Genomic DNA, 18944 nt, shown 5'->3' with positions numbered 1-18944 from the left:
GCTCAGGCTCTCAGCCACAGCTTGCCGGCGCTGTGCAGCGAGCTGCACCGCCACCTCCTCCTCGTCGGAGTCACCATCGAAAGCATCGTCGTCGGAGTCCAGCGAGATGAGGTCGTGGCCACGGCGAGGAGGAAGAGTGGCAACGAGCGCGTACCGCCGCGGGTGCTCGTCGCGCTCTCCGGCATGGCGCGCTCGGCGCCACCCGCTAGCGCACAAGGCGCCGCGGGTGCTCGTCGCGCTCTCGCGTGCTGGGCAGCAGCCAGGCAGCCCACGCACAAGGGCAATACGGTCCTCCATGGCAAAATATATGTATTTGAAATGAGAAAAGTGATTAAAAGGATCAAATGTCATATAAAACAAAGTGACAACGTTTCAAATGTCGTTTTAGCGAAGTCGACGATTAAAGTCCTATAATAACGAATGCCATTGTTTTACGTCCTATAATAGTAATTTTCTTGAATTGGTCATGTTCAATAAGGAATGTGTTTTGGATCGACATTGCTAAGAATTTATCTGTCATATCCACGGGTTGGAGATAAAATTGGTTGGCAACCCAACATGTGCAGACGTGCACCAGTTCCATATTGGCCCCGTTCGCTTCACTGGAAAAAAGTCAAAATGCTGTTCCAGCTGATTTATTGGGAGAGAAAAACACTATTCTAATTGAAAAAACAAATTGAAAAAGACGGATCACAACACAAGCGAACAGGGCCGTTCCCTTCCAGATTTGGATTCAGAGAATCGTTTCCTGAATAAACAATTTTTTTTTTACTTTTGATTTGAGTATAATTTGATCGCGCACTTCGACGGGCGTGCCCATGTGTTCCATGCACCTACAATTCAAACCAATCGTGACGCGCCACGCCGGATTCCGCCGGCCCCACGACGCCAACGAAGCGGCGCCGGCGGTTCCCACATACTACTCCTACTAGACCATCCAGTCCACCTCCGGCACCAACCAAACGTGCAGCTAAACCCCCCTATTCCTCCCTCCTCGCACCAACCCCGACGCAAAGCCGCCTGCTTCCCCCGATGGCGACGGCGATGTCGGTTTCGGCAGTGACCCCGGCCGCCGCGGCGGTCGCGCGGCCGCGGGCTATGGTCTGCGTGCCGGCGACGGCGCGGGCGCCGCGGGAGATGGCGGAGGAGCTGGCCGCCGCCGCCGCGCTCGGCGCCGACGTGGCGGAGCTCCGCCTCGACTGCCTCGTCGGGTTCGCGCCGCGGAGGGACCTGCCCGTCATCCTCGCCAAACCCCGCCCGCTCCCCGCCCTCGTCACCTACAGGTGGGTTCGTCAGGGCCTGGCCTCCCTTTCTCACGGTTGATGGGCGCGCGGGGGTTAGGTTCCGCCTTCTCCTCGAAGACAGCTTTTTGGCGCATTCCGATTCCGGATTCGATTGGGGAATCGTAGGCAGTTACAGAGGTTTCAGCTGGTTTAGTTTAGACGTTTAGTGTAATTGAGTGGAGCAAAATGGGGGTTAATTTTGTATCAACATTTCAATTATTGCAGTGTTACTAAGCAAAGTGAGTGTGTTGCTTGATTTTGCTTGCACAGGCCCAAGTGGGAAGGAGGTGAATACGAAGGCGATGACGAATCACGCTTCGAGGCTCTGCTATTGGCAATGGAGCTGGGCGCTGAATATGTGGATGTTGAGCTTAAGGTTGGCTCCTCCCCTATTTTTCTTTCACTTCATGAAGTCAATAAAAAATTTTATTTCTATATTTTACTGCACTGGTGCAAGCGGTAGAGTCTTACCGTCTGTGACCGGAAGGTCCCGGGTTTGAGTCGCGGTCTCCTCGCATTGCACAGGCGAGGGTAAGGCTTGCCACTAACACCCTTCCCCCAGACCCCGCACAGAGCGGGAGCTCTCTGCACTGGATACGTCCTTTTTTTTTACTGCACTATTTTTTTCTTGGTGGCTCAGTGCCGACAAATATAATCTTGTAACTTGGGTGTAGTGCAATTCTAGTTGATTATTAGGTATTTGAGATTTCGATATTCTCATGACTTTCAACCCTATGAGACAGGCACTGATCTGAATCCCTGTCCACAGCTGGTCAGTTGTTAAGCTTGTTTGGTTATCATGTGTCATTAAAAATACTTGTCATTAAAAATAATAGTCTTCTGATAACCAAGTTAGCGTAGGCTAGAGATGAAAGCCAACAAGAGCCACTTGAAAAAAAAAAGATAGTAATGATATGAAACAGGTACTAAAATATTAGTAACAGATGCTCGATATTCATGTACTGATAATGTCAATTAGCCCTGCTATCCTTTAAACCAGTGAGGGTGAGTCTGGAGTTGATCATTACATTGTGTTGTGCAGGTGGCTGACAAATTTATGAAACTTATTTCTGGGAGGAAACCTGATAACTGTAAACTTATAGTTTCATCCCACAACTATGAGAGCACTCCATCATCTGAAGAACTTGCAAATTTGGTGGCTCAGATTCAAGCAACGGGGGCTGATATCGTGAAAATAGCTACAACTGCTACTGAAATTGTTGATGTGGCAAAAATGTTTCAAATACTTGTTCATTGCCAGGTGATTTAGCATCTGACTATTTTTCACTTCTGCATATATGAATTTTGTTCATGGAATTTCAGTTTGCATTTCCTAGGAGTTTAGTCTATCTCACTATTGTTTATTGCTCTGTGACGTGCAATTTGCTGCTGATACTTTGTTGTCATATTATAGTGTTGTGTCAACAAATACGTACTGTTCGTAGCCTCCCAGCAATCTGCTACTTTGAGAAAAAGCTTCTTAGCTACCATTTTATCAAGTGAGTTGTACTATGATAAAACCATTGTTACTGCTGCCCAATGAACTTGAATTTCAATGGGAACTAGACTGAAATTACACTCTGTATTTAACTTAGCTAAAATTTCAATTTCTACCCTTTGGTGCAAATATCTGATTTGTCACCTAAAAAATTAAAGATATCTGCTTGGTGCTTTGTTTCTACTGTAACGGCTGTTAAAAGCAATTGCATATTTTGATATCATAATCTTTAGCACAGCAGCACAAGACGATTGGTGAACTTCTTAATTAAGAACACACTTATGATGCACAAATATCGGTTTAGAGCTTTTCTCTTGACAAAGGTTTTGTGCTGTGTGTTGATTTCCATGCTTCTTTTCTCAGTTGCCTTTACATAACTCATAGCTCATGTTATCTTGTATCTGAATAATGAATTAGGAAAAGCAGGTGCCAATCATTGGGCTGGTGATGAATGACAGAGGTTTTATTTCTCGGGTTCTTTGCCCAAAATATGGTGGATTCCTTACTTTTGGGTCTCTCAAGAAAGGAAAAGAGTCTGCACCTGCACAGCCAACGGCTGCAGAATTGATAAATCTGTACAATATTAGGCAGATAGGCCCAGACACTAAGGTCTTTGGTATCATTGGGAAGCCAGTTGGTCATAGCAAAAGCCCAATTTTGCATAATGAAGCTTTCAGATCAGTGGGTTTCAACGCTGTGTATGTGCCGTTTTTGGTGGATGACTTGGCTAAATTTCTTAATACATACTCTTCACCAGATTTTGCTGGCTTCAGGTAGTTAATTTTTTGGTGAGCCAAATCATATGTTGCAATGATGTTTGTTTTAGCCAAATGTACCTCATATCTGATCAGACCTTTTTCTTTTCTTTCCGTCCAATCAACTGGACCACAGTTGCACAATTCCCCACAAAGAAGCTGCTGTTAGGTGCTGTGATGAGGTTGATCCCATTGCCAGGGTAATTTTCTTTTGCTTGTCACATAAAGAATTGCTGAACATTTTAGCACACCTAGGGTTACATTCAAAAGTATGATGCTTTATCCAGGCCATCGGAGCTGTTAACACAATCATTAGAAGACCTGATGGAAAGCTTGTTGGTTATAATACTGACTATGTTGGAGCTATATCTGCTATCGAGGATGGAATAAGAGGTTTCTACACGTGACTATAGTATTGGTAAATTGTTGCTGGTCGATGTTGAGTTCTAATTGGCCGATTTGCAGCATCTGAACAAACGGATCCAGACACATCACCACTGGCTGGAAGGCTTTTTGTTGTCATCGGGGCTGGCGGTGCGGGAAAAGCACTGGCATATGGAGCAAAGGAGAAGGGAGCAAGAGTTGTAATCGCAAACCGTACTTTTGGTATGGGACTCTTGTGGACACTTCTGCTTCATCGATGTTTATCATTAATTTGCACATACTTATTGCTGTGTTGTGAAAATGTGATTTGTGAAAATGTGATTGAGAAACATGTATACATTGAGAACTGAGTCAACTCTTCCACTTTCCAGCACGTGCACAAGAACTTGCCAACTTAATTGGTGGGCCTGCGTTGACTCTGGCGGATTTGGAAAACTACCATCCAGAGGAAGGGATGATTCTTGCAAATACAACAGCCATTGGAATGCATCCAAATGTGAATGAAACTCCTTTATCTAAGGTCTTAATCTAGGTTACCTGTTTTTCTTTTTGCCAATTTTAATCGAGATATTCTGTCTTTTTTCTGCTAGTCTAATGACTAAATATTATCTTGCAGCAAGCACTCAAATCTTATGCTGTTGTGTTTGATGCGGTCTACACACCAAAAGAGACCAGACTTCTCCGAGAAGCTGCAGAATGTGGAGCTACAGTTGTTAGTGGTCTGGAGATGTTTATACGGCAAGCTATGGGTCAGTTTGAGCATTTCACGGGCATGCCAGGTACTTTGATTGGCCTTTTCATATTTCATTTCATTATTAAGCAATTAATAGTAGTTAGTACATCTTACACCATTTCTCACGTGGCTCGCCATACAGCTCCAGATAGCTTGATGCGTGATATTGTTCTGACAAAGACATAGTAAGGTTTGTCCAAAGAGCAAGCTTCCCTTCAATCGTAGTTTCTGCACAATTGATTCCAGTTGCGTCCCCTCGTCCTTCCAGCTTCTTCCTCAACCTGTAGAAACCACCCCTTTTTATCTCAGGTGTGGACATAGGTTTCATCTTATGACATTTTTCTTATTACTTACCAAGATTCAGTTCCATTATCTTTGAAAGTTTGAAGTATTTCAGTTCTGTTGTTTATTCAACAAACAATAAACTGTTTTAACATTTTTAAGAGTTGTTCCTCGGTTCCTCCTCTCATCAAGGCTGCAAGCACTGTTAGATCTTTGATTTGTGCAAGAACTGTGACACAATCAATTTGATATATGCTGAGATCAGTTTTATCTGGGCCGCGTTTAGTTCGGCCACCGAATGGGCGCTGCCGGATTCGGGTGGCACTGTAGCTACTGTAGCGTTTTGTTTTTATTTGGTAATAATTGTCCAATCGTTGACTTATTAGGCTTAAAACGTTCGTCTTGTAAAGTACAACTAAACTGTGCAATTAGTTTTTGATTTCGTCAACATATAGTACTCCATGCATGCACCGCAAGTTTGATGTGACGGAAAATCTTCTTTTTGCATAGTGCCAAATTCTGGAATTTGGGCAACTAAACATGGCCCTGGCCACAGTATGCGCATCCACTGACTGACCATAATGAATGACAGCTACTTAATAGTTCCTTCTTCCCTTACTTTCAGTGGATGATTACAAATTCCGAGCAATTGCAAGTTCGTTGGACAACCGTAACACCATGAAGCCTCGTCTGTGAGAGATTCATCCATGCCCAAGAATGTCCTTATTTTTTTTCTTTTTTAGATTTGGATTCTGTGACTAGTTTGCCTCTCAGCCATTGTAAATTAGATGTCCCTAGCTGAAACATTTTGGTGTGCGTTACTTGTATGAGCATAAATTTTGCGTTCCCCTAGACCCCTACTGTGCACATCAAAGAACAGCAAGGAAGCTTTGCTTGAGATTCTGTAGTAGGAAATATGTGGTTATTTGGTATCGGTTTGCAGAAATATGGCCGGACCCCTACTGTGCAGAAATATCGGTTTGCATGTACCAGAAATAAATGCAGGAACCTTAGCCTCATTTTTTTTTTGAGGAGAACCTTAGCCTCATTTTTTTTTGAGGAGACCCTTAGCCTCTGTTGAGCAAGTGAAATGTACAGTTTTCTTCAGCTGGATCAATTGTAGTATTCCGTTAGATTTACAGTTCGAACAGTTGCAAACATGAAATGCGATGTCGCTGTAGGAAATTGTGAGGCAGGCTATCATTCTTACACTTTCCAAGAATGGGTCAAGTTAGGTTAACCGTCTATCTTGAGGTGGGAAAAGGCTGGCTGCTGGTTGAAGGACTAGAATAATAAAAAGAGAGAATCATACCACTAGACCAAATGCCCTTGATACACCACGTTTATTACATGTCCATAGATAACTAATAGATCTTAGCCCTTGGATGGCCTGTTCGCTGGTCTGAAACTGGCTGAAAAATACTGTTCTGGCTGAATTATTGTGAGAGAAAAACAATGTTTCGACTGAAAAAAGAAGTCGAACAAGCCGAATATAGGGTAAGCCGAACGGGGCCTTACTCGTCACTTTAGTACTTTACTAGTGCTATGTTGGCTTGGCTGATAAGCTATGGCTGAAAGTACTGTTAGCTGATTTGTTGTGTGAGAGAAATATTGTTCGTTGGCTGAAAAAATACGGCTTATAAGTCGAGCGAACAGGGCGTAGATCGATAACCAACAAATCTTATTGCCACATCTTGAGTACGATGAAAAGGAAGACGATGCTTTGGTCATTCAGTTCTCGCACAGCGATCAACAGCCATCCCTAAAAGAGGGGGCAACTTTAATTTAATCCACAACATTGCTGCCGAAAGGATTCACATTCACTTCGCCTTTCAGCAACCTAGCTAGTACAGTAACAAACGCAGGCAGTCTAAACCCTGAATATGGCAAAAACCTATGATGATGATAATTGATAATGGATAATGGGGAGAAGCCAAGATGACGACGGCTATGGATTGAGCCTGTGCGGATCGCGGGGGAACAGCGATGTCATCGTGATGTTGTGCAGTCCACAGAGGAGCATCACCACCCTCTCCAGCCCCACCCCGAAGCCTCCATGTGGGAACAACCCGGATACAGCCTGTTCGTTTCGACTGGATTGGCTTATAAGCCATGGCTGAAAGTACTGCTGGCTGGTTTGGTGAGAGAAAAAAATTGTTCAAGCCATAGATTATAAGTAAGATACGAGCAATCCAACCGAAACGAACAGGCGGATAGCTGGTAGCTGCAATGCAATGAATTCAGTCAGATATAGTTGTTGACGAGCTGGCTGTCCTCGTATCACGAGCTAAAGAGGCCGGACAAATCTAAGGGGTTGTTCCGTATTTGGTAGTTGATGGATTTTCGGTCCTTCAGTATGCAGATGACATTATCATCTTTATGGATAATGATCTAGAGAAGGCAAAAACATGCTTTTGAGCAGCTGTCAGGACTGATCAATTTCCATGAAAACGAAATGTTTTGTTATGGAGCGGCCAAAGCCAGACAAAATGAGTATGTACACAATTTTGGGTGTGATATGGGGGCTTTTCCTTTTAGATATCTAAGAATTTCTATGCATCATAGAAAACTCATGAATAAGGATTGGAAACATATTGAACAACGATTTTAAAAAAGGCTAAACTTTTGGAGAAGTAAGATGTTGTCGGTAAGAGGGAGGCTTGTTTTGATTAATTCTGTTTTGAGCAGCCTCCCCATGTTCATGTTTTCCTTTTTTGAGGTACCTCGAGGGATTATGAAAAAACTAGATTACTTTAGCTCTCGGCAAAAAAAAAAAAAATATAGATTGATTAAATAGGAGGTAGTACGTATGTCAAAAGATCAAGCAGGGTTGGGAGTCTTAAATTTAGATGTCCATAATAAGTGTCTTCTAAGTAAATGGTTCTTTAAGTTGGTAAATGGAGATGGGGTGTTTGGCAACAGATGCTTAAAAATAAATATCTAAGGGACAAAACGTTGACTCAGGTTCAATACATGCCTGGAGATTGTTTTGGGTTGGCCTTATGAAGGTAAAGGGGGGAGTTTCTTTCGCTGGGTAAGTTTAATCTAGCTGATGGGTCTCGAGTGCGATTTTCGAAGGACGCGTGGATAAGACCGCGTCCACTAAAATTTATCTTTCTAGCACTATATAATATTGTTAAGGAAAAAAGTGCATCTGTAAGAACGGTGCTATCCATGGTACCGTTGAACGTAGCCTTCAGGAGATCGCTGGTAGGCGTTAATTTACAAGCATGGCACGACGTGGTTGCGATGGTTGCCAATGTACAATTAACAAACCAAAGAGATTGTTTTATGTGGGGGCTACAACAGAATGGATTGTTTTCAGTTAAATCTATGTACAGAGCATTATTGATAGCAAAAGTTGTCCCTTATAACACCCTAATATAGAAACTGGAACTATCTCTCAAAATCAAAGTCTTTATGTGGTATTTATATAAGGGAGTAGTTTTAACAAAGGATAATCTAGTACGGCGACGGTGGCAAGGAGATAAGAAGTGTTGTTTCTGTTATTCAGATGAGTCTATACAACATTTACTCTTTGACTGCCATTTTGCTAAATTTATATGGAGAATTGTCCATGTTTGCTTTAATTTAATACCTCCAACTAGCATTCATAATATGTTTATAGGTTGGTTGCAAGGGTTAAATAGAAAACTGAAATCTCAGATAGTTGTGGGAGCTAGTGCATTATGTTGGGCGTTATGGCTAACTAGGAATATATTGTGTTTGACAAGGTCCTAGCACCATCTTATCTGCAGGTTATGTTTAGGGTGACCTACTGGATTAGGTCCTGGTTCCTATTGCAGGAGGAGGAGGATCGCTAGATGATGAAGATGGGTTGCAGGAATATTGAAACAACCGCGATGGAGGTGTTTTCAAGACATGGTTGGAGATTCAATAATAGAATTGGTTTTTAGATGTGTCTTTTAGAAACTTTAATTGTGTTCTATTTGCCTCGAAACTTTGTTTTTGAGATTTCTTGGGCAAAAGTACTCTTGTGTGTAATAAGAAACAGCTATATGCATTAGTCGATGCAGAAGGTAGGATATTAAATATATTCTCTTTTCTAAAAATGTTTTGACTCTCTAAAAAAATTAAAATGACTTATAATTTAGGATGAATGGAGTAATTGTAAAGCTCCAATTTTAACTGCAAGGAACATCAAAGGACTTTGAACTCCCTCTATTTATCCAAGAGATGGAATGACAGAGCTTTTAATTCACTAAAAGGTTCTTCTAACGTAATGAAATAACCTAAAAAAGTGAAGCCACTAAGCCAGCCCTCACCCCTTTTAATGCTTAGAATGAGAAGTTCACATTCAAATATTTTATACATTCTAATTTTCATGTCACCGTAAGAGATACCAATCAATGGTTGATCGTAATATAGTGGATTTATCACATAATGGAAAAAGTGGATAGGGTCTTTCTGAAACGCTTCGCGCCTCGCATTTAATGGACGGAGTTCAGATCATCGGTCTTACAATCTCTGTCCGCCACTCACCTTGCTCGGATTAACTCACCAAAGTCCACTTTCGCCCACCTAGTTAGATAGCCGAGTGCCTATGTAAGTTAGAAATAGATGCGGTGTCTATAATACTCTTTTTTCTTTTTCCCCTTCAATACACTCCTAGGGACTTTATAGAAAGAGAGCATAAATATAGATAGACAAATACTTTTCTTTCCATCCACAAAGTTATTTATCAATCCTCACTTCTATTTCTTTCTAGTCTGTTTTATTTAACTTATGCTAAATTATTGGTAGACCCGACGAAAAGGATAACTGCCTAACTTGTATCCAACCAATTGCGAATAATTGTATCCGAAGGAATCACCTTTCAAGACAAGTGTTGAAATATATTTTTTTTCAGAAAAAGAAAGGAGAGTTTTCATATATTGAAGTAATTGCCGATGCGACTGAAAAGAATAGCAATAAAGACGTTGCGATTGCAAATGACGCAATCGATACGTAGCACGTGAAAATTCTCTCTTTGTCTCTCTTTGGCATTTTTTTTTCGCTCCTCCCATCGAATTAGCAATCCAAGAGTCGCTGGCCGCCGTCTCCATTAGCGCCAAGATTCTCGCCGGCGTTCTCTTTCAAAGGGTATCTGAACTGAGGAGGGAGCCGTGATGCGGCCGGGGTACGGAGACGCACGACAGCCGCTGCCGGGGCGGTACGGGCTGTACCACTTCGGCACCAGCGGCGCCGCCGTCGCCGCCGCCACCGCCGTCACTCATCCGCTCGGTCAGCTACGTGCTCTTCCTCTCATCTGTTGCTTGTTATTTTGGGTAATTTGCTATTCTTGAGCTGCCTCTGGTTTCGATTGGGGAAGGACAGCAAGGAAATAGGCATGTATGATTCGGGTGCTAATTCTGGATTTCGTTTTAGTTCCTCCAGTCAGAAGTTCTCGCCTCAACTCTCTGCTTAGGGAATTCCTTGCTAGTTAATATGAGGCCGGCTAGATAGTGTAGCAGCATATACTAATTGGGAAAATGTGCCTAATAAAAGGTTTTAAAAAATGTGCCTAATAAATGCAACTAGGTATTTTCCTGCAGGAAATGAAATGGTTTTAGGTTTCAGTTGTAGTTCAGGTATAACTTCAACGGTGTTACTGTCTGTGCCAAAAGAGTGCTCATGGGTATGGAATGGTTTTGCTTTATGGTGAAGCATATATATGATTATGATCATTCTTGGCAGGTTGATGCCTTTCTTCTTCCATTAGAAAAAGATTTAATATGCCGCTGGATTCAGCCACTCAAAACATTTAATATGGGTTGATCCCCCCTTTTCAAGAAGGCGACAAATAGTCACGTTATCTGGACTGGAGTATATAACAGTCGTATGAAAAAAAAAACAACAACCACATATGGATGAGGAGAATGTTATACTAAATGTACAATGTTTGAGTAATGTGATAATGTCAAGGATGGCGTACAGGAAAAATTGCACAATCTTCATCCTCAAAGAGTTGGTTATTAAATTCGAATTGCACATTCTTTGATTTTACAGGGTATTTGGTAACTGGTACCAGGACCAAGAATTGAGTACATAGGTCTAAATTGACTTGTATAACAATTATTAACTGTACATTTCTGTGCTTCTAATTTTATTACAAAATACAATATATATTGTTTGTCCAGAAAATAAGTTACTCTTTATATAGGTCTACCACCATTTTTGTCCTGCAGATGTTATCAAAGTCAGGCTTCAAATGCAGCTTGCTGGGCAAAGAGGAAACTTAGTTGGAATGGTACTCACAGCACCTCCAGGTTTCATATTTTTCACTTATTCTGATGTTAAATTCATTTCCTAGTTATATGTGTATTGCGAAATATGTTAGGGAACAATATTTACACAAATGGTTGAAGTGGAAGGGACTCGATCACTCTACCTGGGACTTGCACCAGCGTTGACAAGATCTGTTGTGTATGGTGGCCTTCGGTTAGGGTTGTACGAGCCCTGCAAGCATGTCTGCAGTTATGCATTTGGTTCAACAAACTTTGCTTTTAAATTTGCATCTGGAGTCATTGCTGGGGGCCTTGCAACTGCTTTAACAAATCCCATGGAGGTTTTGAAGGTACTCTATCTTGATATGAACTCACTTCAGAAGTGTGACTTGTTTTATGTACTGGATCTGAACTGAACACATACTGTAGGTGAGGTTGCAGATGAGTAAAATCAGTACCAGTACAACAGGAGAGATGAGGAAAGTTTTAGCGCATGAAGGGTTCAAAGCACTTTGGAAAGGAGTTGGCCCAGCAATGGCAAGAGCAGGTTGCCTCACCGCATCACAAATGGCAACTTACGACGAGGCCAAGCAGGTCTTTATTATCTGTGTTATATATTTGTTATAAAGGAATAAATTTGTTGTTTACTTCAATATGTCAGTTCTAAGATCTTTCCTCATCTGTATTCATTATAGGCCTTAATGAAGTGGACACCACTTGAAGAAGGTTTCCAATTACATCTCATGTACAGTGAATTCTCTATTTCTATATTATGATATCTATCCTTTAATGAGATGAATGGATGGCTAATCTTTATCTGCTTGGAAGCTCGAGTTGCATAGCTGGAACAGCTGGTACTCTTGTGACCGCACCTGTAGACATGATCAAAACACGGTTAATGCTGCAACGGGAGTCCAAAGGTGCCAGAGTATACAGGAATGGATTCCATTGTGCTTACCAGGTGTTGATCTTAATCTTTCGTTTTGATGTTTGTGGTATTAGGAATTGCTCCTGGTAAAACATTGCTAAAATTACTTTCTATAAGTGCCTGAAAGCACTGCCAAATTGTTAGGGCCTGTTTGTTTGGGCTTCTTGGGAGCTTTTGGACCTTTCAAAAGCCAAAAAAAACTCCCGGATGCCAAAAGCCATGAGCTCCTGGGCTTTTGGCTTGTGGGAGCTGTTTTGCTTTTGGAAAGTCCAAAAGCTAATTGTCTAAAAATGGCCAAAAGCTCAAACAAACAGGGCCTTAAGCTACTACTTAGTAGTGAACTATTGTCACAAGATGAGAAAAGGAATGTTACAACTGAGGAGATTGGAAATACAATACCTTGAGCACCAACAACATAAAGGTATTCTTCTAATATTTATTTCCATTCTCTTGGCTTGCAGGTTGTGGTGACAGAGGGTGTGAAGTCACTTTATAAAGGGTGAGAACTGCATGTACCACATTTATAAGTTTTATATTGTTATGACAATGGTTGTTTACTCATCAGCTTGATTTGTTAAACATGCTATCTTTATTTGTACTTAATTTTAGTTTTTTAAACAAAAAATGAACATGCTAGCTTTACCAGCATATCTTGGAAAATGAGCTAATGAAAGACCAGCAAAGTATAATGCTTCACAGATTATCAGCCACAGTTTGCGTCAGAATTATTTAAAGCATTATATTTGGAGTCGAAATTCATGCTGTCTTTCGTTGTTAAATCTCTATATATTGGAAGTGCTTTAGTACATGATTCGTCATGGCACTTGCTATTTCAGCTAATACAAATCTTGACTTACTCAACTTGCATTAATTTTACAGCTTCCCCTCCTAACAAGCTCGTATATTTTCAGCGGATTTGCCACGTTTGCGAGATTAGGACCTCAGACAACGATCACCTTCGTCGTGTGCGAGAAACTGCGTGAACTTGCAGGAATGACTGCTATCTAGTACCACCCAAAATTGCATAATGTTGGGAGTCCAACAGTTGAACGGCATACTCTAGCCGAATTTTCACATCATTTTTCATTCATCATTCGTGATGAGAAGGGAGAAGATAAGCACCCACTGGGATGTTTAAGGATTGGGAAGCCGAACTACAGATTTGCCATACCACATTCTAAATTTTGAAATGACGTGATTGTAATTATTATCGGTACAATTTATACTTGGCTCTCTCAAAGGAAAAAATTTGTTTCACAAACATAGCATATGAACGGATAGTTTTTTATGTACTCATCTGATGTGGCACCTAAAACAGTTCTCAATACATGTGACCTTGTGTGCAATCAGATCATAGTCTTGCATTATTCTTGAGAGACCAACATTTTGCATTCAGATCATCTGCGTACCGTGTGGCATTGTCAATGATAGTAACATGAACGCTCACTGTGGATTCGCACTGTGACACGTTTTTTCCTTACTGTGTTGTATCAGCATACATTCAAATATCCTTTTCTCCATATTGAGGATTGAAGGATAACCTGAAACTGATCTAATATGAATTCATTTGGAACACTGAGTATCGAGATCTGGACAACATGTAAACCTGTGCAAGGAACATCAAATTCTCTTGCTTCATAGATGGATCCAGAATTTTAGTGATATATGAACAACCCAAGCCCCTGAAACTAGCTCAATTCTCGGATGTAGTTTTTGGGGGTATTTGGAAATTAGAACAGAATTAAGACTCAGCATAGCCTTAGAGGATCATATCATCTGATTGTACCAAAACACAAACACCATAGAAAACACTATAATGCTTCGATCATCTGATGAAATATGTACATGGACAGTGCGAAGTGTGAACAATGGCACAAACTGACTACTGCAAACACAAGAGTCATCATATTCTATGCTACCAGCAAAAACTTAGGGGTCTCATAAGGTGATTCTGATTCATCACCCAAAACGTTTCTTGCAAGAATCTAGATCCGAAATGTTTCTACGAGAATATGGATCCATACCAAACGGGCCCTTAGCGAGCAGCATACAACACATAATCTTTATGAATTACAAGATATGGTTGTACCAATTGGAACGGGGACTTTTTTCTCCCCCCCTAAACAGAATGGAAAACGTGACAGAAACAAATGGTGCATTTTCTAGATAAAAAACCTTTTTAATGGATTTTACATATAAAGAGGCAAAATTTAGTTCATGGTATAACAGGAACTAGCTGCTTCTATCTCAACCCTACTTTCAATTTATCTTTCACAGCTTCCCTGACATTCAATTGCAATTGAATGTCAAAGATGATCAGATTCCGAATAAGATAGCATTAAAAAAATCACTCCATGAGAGTTGTTGCATGTATCTGAAGATTGTTAATCTCCTCATCTGTGAGCGTGAACGTTCCATTGACCCAGTGGCGGATGCACGATGCGGGATAAGGGGGGGCTAAAACAATGGAGATGTTGATTTGCATGAAGATTTAATGGTGAAATCAAGCTTTTGCTACAGTGATTAGGCTTGAAATCAAGACATTAGGGGGGGCTGGAGCCCCCCCAGCCCCCCCTTTGGATCCGCCACTGCATTGACCTATAGGCTATTCTGTAGCAATGACTTGTAATGCTTTTCTTGTTGATGAAATTATCATTAAGTTTTACCTTCAAACAAAAAAAGTTAATCTCAAAATACTCTGAAGAGCTTTTAAATTCCATTATATGACCAAACTACAAATATTCTAGATTGGATGCACAGATTAGGATCCTCATATTAACCAAACGGATGTTGGTTTTTGAAGGTAACGAGATCAGAAGTCCTTATCATGTCTGAAAAATGTGATACCTCCTTTGTTTTATGGTGGAAAAAGGTAGATGAAGCAGCCAGCGGCTTAATCAAGGGCGGGGTTAATTCCACTATAATTCTTGGTGCTTGGACTCTATGGAATCATCGGAATCACTGTGTGTTTGATGGAGCAGCACCTAATCTTGCTGGTAGATTGATGAGTTTTGCTGACGAAAGGCGTCTCTAGGTGATGGTAGGAACTCGAGGAATATCCCTCTTGACTGCCCCCCTCCCTGGAGATTAGGGTTACACTAGTAGAAGGTCAGATTTTTCTTTTGTCCAAGGCGCGAATGTAAATTTTTTTATGGTGGGTGTGTGGTGTGAGTTGTATAAGGGCTCTTGCCCTACTTTTTTCTTCTTAATACAAGGAAGCATAGCTCTTCTGCGTTTTAGAGAAAATATCATGCCTGAAAAAGAGTTACCCTATACACATGTATATATGTGGGCACTAGGAATCGGCTAATCATTTAGAGCATCTCATGGAGTTTTGAAAAACAACTCCCTGTTTTGATTTTTTAGCAAAATGGAAAAACTCATCCAACAGTTTGGTAAAAGAGCTCCTTAAAAATAAAACTTGTCAAATATCCTCTCCAACTCGTAAGTTTTCACGGTCGATAAAAACTCCATATCTGCTCCCTATTTGGCGTTTTTATCAGGAGATCGGAGTAAATTGGACGCATGAGTAAATGAAAATAAAGAGTTCTGAGTGACAAAAATGTAAGAGACAAAGAAACTATTAAAAGATGGGTTCATGTGGGGGATATACCCTGGGTACCACAAGATGATAGAAGATATAATTTATTAGGACTCTTATAGATGTTGTAATCCAAATAGAATACCTACCATATAGCCGACTAGGATACTTTGTGTCGGGTACCATAAATCGGGGTACCCCGAGCGTACACCAAAAGAGTCACTTAAATCTCATCAACAAACAAAGCCAGAAGGTACGTCATGGGTTCACCACCAGCCCCGTCCGAGCCCACTGGCTCTCCGCCTCGCCCGAGGCCTCGCACGGGAGGTCTCAACACCCTGACGAAATCTCCGCCTCGCCCGAGGCCTCCCACGAGAAGCCTCGGCGAGGAGCCCAGTTTCCGTCTCGCCCGAGGCCCCGTGCGTACAGCCTCGGATGAGACAGCTATTCTCCGTATCGCCCGAGGCCGGCTTGGCAATAACCCGTCGCTCCCGCCTCGACCAGTCTTCCCGACAGCATGTCACGTCCCATTAATGCGTTAACCACTTCCGCAATCTCAGCCGGACGACAGCTCGACACCACGGAGTGGCCGACGGGACGAGGAGTCGCGTCAACACCATACCGGCTAAGACAAAGCATGACGGGGATTACCGGCCACTGTGTTCCGGCGCTGTGCCCACGATCAGCGCCGGCGCTACGCTGTGCCCCGTAACACCCACCCCGAGGACAACGCGGCATGGGAGGTCTGACCCAGGTCATCATCGCCTCCGAACCAGCGCACCGGACCGACCGCTCCCTCCGAGCCTCGGCACCCTGCATCAGGGCCTCGGCCATCTCGAGATTCACGTCTGCCGAGACCCCACCACGGTTCGGCCTCGGCACCGACCGAGCCTCGGCCTCACGTGCAGTCAACCCACAGTGACCTGCACATTGACCGCCACACCCACTTCGAGGTAGCCCTAGAGCTTCCATGACGCACAGGATCGGAAGTGACCAGCACGTTGCCCCAGCGCTTCAAGGACGAACCACTCCGACGACCATACCACCACAGGAACAGGCTACAGAGCTCGGACACGCCGCCTCCGTTCACACGACGCCGTATAGTTAGCACACGTACTACCCTGGTCCTCCCTTCAACTATAAAAGGAAAGGACTTGGGCTGTTTCTACGGGAGAGGAAGACAGGCACACACAAAAACAACACCCTGTGACACGCATACTCACCTGCTGTCTGAGAGCAACTTCTCAAGCAGCCCCCATCACTCTGTGCCGAGATCTGGGACTAGCTCCCTCTCTCACCCAGCTTGTAACCCCCTACTACAAGCACCTCGGTGTAAGGAATACAAGATCAATCTCTCAGAGTGGATGTAGGGCACCGATCGCCTGAACCAGTGTAAGCCTTGTGTCTCTTTGCATCACCATCCGGGATCGAGAACACGCAGTACAAATTCACTAGTTGGTTGAGGACCCCTCGGTCCGAAACACCGATAGTTGGCGCGCCAGGTAGGGGAATCTGCGTGTCAGTTTCGTCATCCCAACAATTTCTGGATGGCAGACCCCGTACGACCGTTGCGTCTCGGCACGGTGATTTGGTTTGGGAGCCTAGAGTTCATGTCTCTAGGGCATGAGTACGACATGGTACTCCTCATGCCCCGAGCCCCACCAACCGACGATGAAGTCACGCACCGGCAGCCCAGGCGCAGGCGGCGCCCGGGCGGCCGCTCTCGCCGCGTTCGCCAGGCACGACGCGAGCAGGATCACCCCAACGCTACGCGAATCTAGGGCGACACGCCACTCTCCGCCGGTATCCTACGACCAGCTGTTGGCGCAAGGTCCCTGGTTGGCGACCTGTCTAGCCTGAGCTTGGACAAGGGAAAAACGCCGGTGGCACGCGGCGACGCCCAGTCATCAAGCTCCGCCCCACCACTCCTTGAGGAGCCAACTCCGGCGGAGTAGAGACCGGTGACGGCACCATCCCCATACCCCTTTGGGTTGAGAAATGCCACCGCCTCTTATGCTTACGCTTACACTTCCACTCACGAGGATCCCCTAGGACGCCGCCAGCGCTTCGCTCTCAACCTCGACACCCATGCCGACTCCTCGGAGGAGGACGAGGCATGGCCCAGAGCGGATTTCTCCGGACTCCACAACCCTAAAGCCATGCACCGCTTCTTGGCCGCAAGCGACTACTGCTTCGGCTACTCTGACTCCGACGACGAGGGCACCTACGACCCCACTCGCGAGTGTTTCCACGTCGGGCTCAGGATGCCGAGGGCGGGCGAGGAGGACGAGGGGGCGGGTAGCCGTTCCCTGCTTCGCCCGGGTACAGGCGCCGTCACACCTCCGCGCATTGTCCTGCTGGCAGCACAGAACGAGAACCTCACCCTTGCGCGACCTCAACGCCCAGACCTGTAACAACTCCGTGAGCTCTAGGCCAAGGTCAAACAAGACCGACTCCTTCTATAGCAGCTTCGAGACTCTCTCGAACAGGAGCAGTGAGGTCGCGGCGACGGCGGAGGAGCCCGATGGAGGGCCCACAATGTGCATCACCGCATCCACGACGACGAAGGGCGCGAGCAACCCCCAGTCTTCAATCGCGCTAGCCAGAACATCGCGGCTGCGGCAATGCTGGTCCGCGCGATGCCCGAGCCTTCTACCACGGAGGGGCGACGGGTCCGCGGCGAGCTCCGAGATCTCCTAGAGACCGCCGCGGTGCAGTAGGCCGAGAGTTCCACCTCCCGACGGCACGGGGGCACCTCGAACCTGCCCGCAGCACCGCCTCGGTAGGATAGGGAAGCCTCGGCTCGTCCCGAGCCCGCTCGAGCACCGATAGCCCATAGGGTCCCCCTGCTGCTTGACCGCCTCGGCAATCGACGCGAGGCGTAGGGAGACCATGAGGTGGTCAGCAGGCGACGACGCCACGACAACGAGGGGCCCGCCCGGGGCTACCACCCACACCGAGGTGGCCGTTATGACTGTGAGGAGGACTGCAGTCCTTCTCCTGAACCGCTAGGCCCTCGGGTCTTCAGCAGAGCCATCCGCGCTGCTCATTTCCTGGCCCAGTTTCGGCAACCAGCCAATCTTGCGAAGTATAGCGGCGAGACCAACCCTGAACTCTGGCTTGCCGATTACTGCCTGGCCTGCCAGCTAGGTGGTGCGGACGATGACCTGCTCATCATCCGCAACCTCCCCTTGCTCTTGTCAGACTCGACGCGAGCCTGGCTTGAGCACCTTCCTCCCTCACAAATCCACGATTGGCGCGACTTGGTTAGGATCTTCGTCGGGAACTTCCAGGGCACATATGTGCGCCTTGG

At 44.5% G+C, this 18944-nt stretch overlaps 2 protein-coding genes across 9 annotated transcripts; both read left to right on the top strand.

The window, feature by feature from the left end:
- Positions 1–970: 970 nt before the first annotated feature.
- Positions 971–6171, top strand: LOC136504357 (bifunctional 3-dehydroquinate dehydratase/shikimate dehydrogenase, chloroplastic-like). Of its 7 annotated transcripts, XM_066499267.1 has the most exons (12): positions 971–1283; positions 1554–1659; positions 2326–2544; positions 3199–3554; positions 3673–3736; positions 3824–3929; positions 4002–4142; positions 4292–4440; positions 4537–4699; positions 4796–4843; positions 4922–4962; positions 5561–6171. In XM_066499267.1, the coding sequence occupies exons 1-10, from the start codon at positions 1033–1035 to the stop codon at positions 4837–4839; spliced, it is 1599 nt and encodes a 532-aa protein (XP_066355364.1). In that variant the 5' UTR covers positions 971–1032; the 3' UTR covers positions 4840–4843; positions 4922–4962; positions 5561–6171. The 7 variants fall into 7 exon arrangements, 4 of the variants coding, with proteins under 4 accessions (XP_066355364.1, XP_066355363.1, XP_066355362.1 ...); XR_010770864.1 differs by having other exon boundaries at positions 3208–3554; positions 4796–4962; XR_010770863.1 differs by lacking the exon at positions 4922–4962 and having other exon boundaries at positions 4796–4898.
- Positions 6172–9867: 3696 nt separating this feature from the next.
- LOC136504433 (uncharacterized) lies at positions 9868–13428 on the top strand. 2 transcript variants are annotated; one of them, XM_066499366.1, is made up of 8 exons: positions 9868–10179; positions 11124–11185; positions 11276–11512; positions 11592–11756; positions 11858–11907; positions 11991–12123; positions 12552–12589; positions 13002–13428. In XM_066499366.1, the coding sequence occupies exons 1-8, from the start codon at positions 10065–10067 to the stop codon at positions 13096–13098; spliced, it is 897 nt and encodes a 298-aa protein (XP_066355463.1). In that variant the 5' UTR covers positions 9868–10064; the 3' UTR covers positions 13099–13428. The 2 variants fall into 2 exon arrangements, with proteins under 2 accessions (XP_066355463.1, XP_066355464.1); XM_066499367.1 differs by having other exon boundaries at positions 10633–11185; positions 13002–13426.
- The last annotated feature ends 5516 nt before the right edge of the window (positions 13429–18944 follow it).

Source organism: Miscanthus floridulus, chromosome 14 (assembly GCF_019320115.1).
Source record: "Miscanthus floridulus cultivar M001 chromosome 14, ASM1932011v1, whole genome shotgun sequence".
In the NCBI taxonomy this organism is placed as follows: domain Eukaryota; kingdom Viridiplantae; phylum Streptophyta; class Magnoliopsida; order Poales; family Poaceae; genus Miscanthus; species Miscanthus floridulus.
The sequence above is the reverse complement of the archived record's forward strand: the minus strand, read 5'-3'. Positions and strand labels throughout refer to the sequence as shown.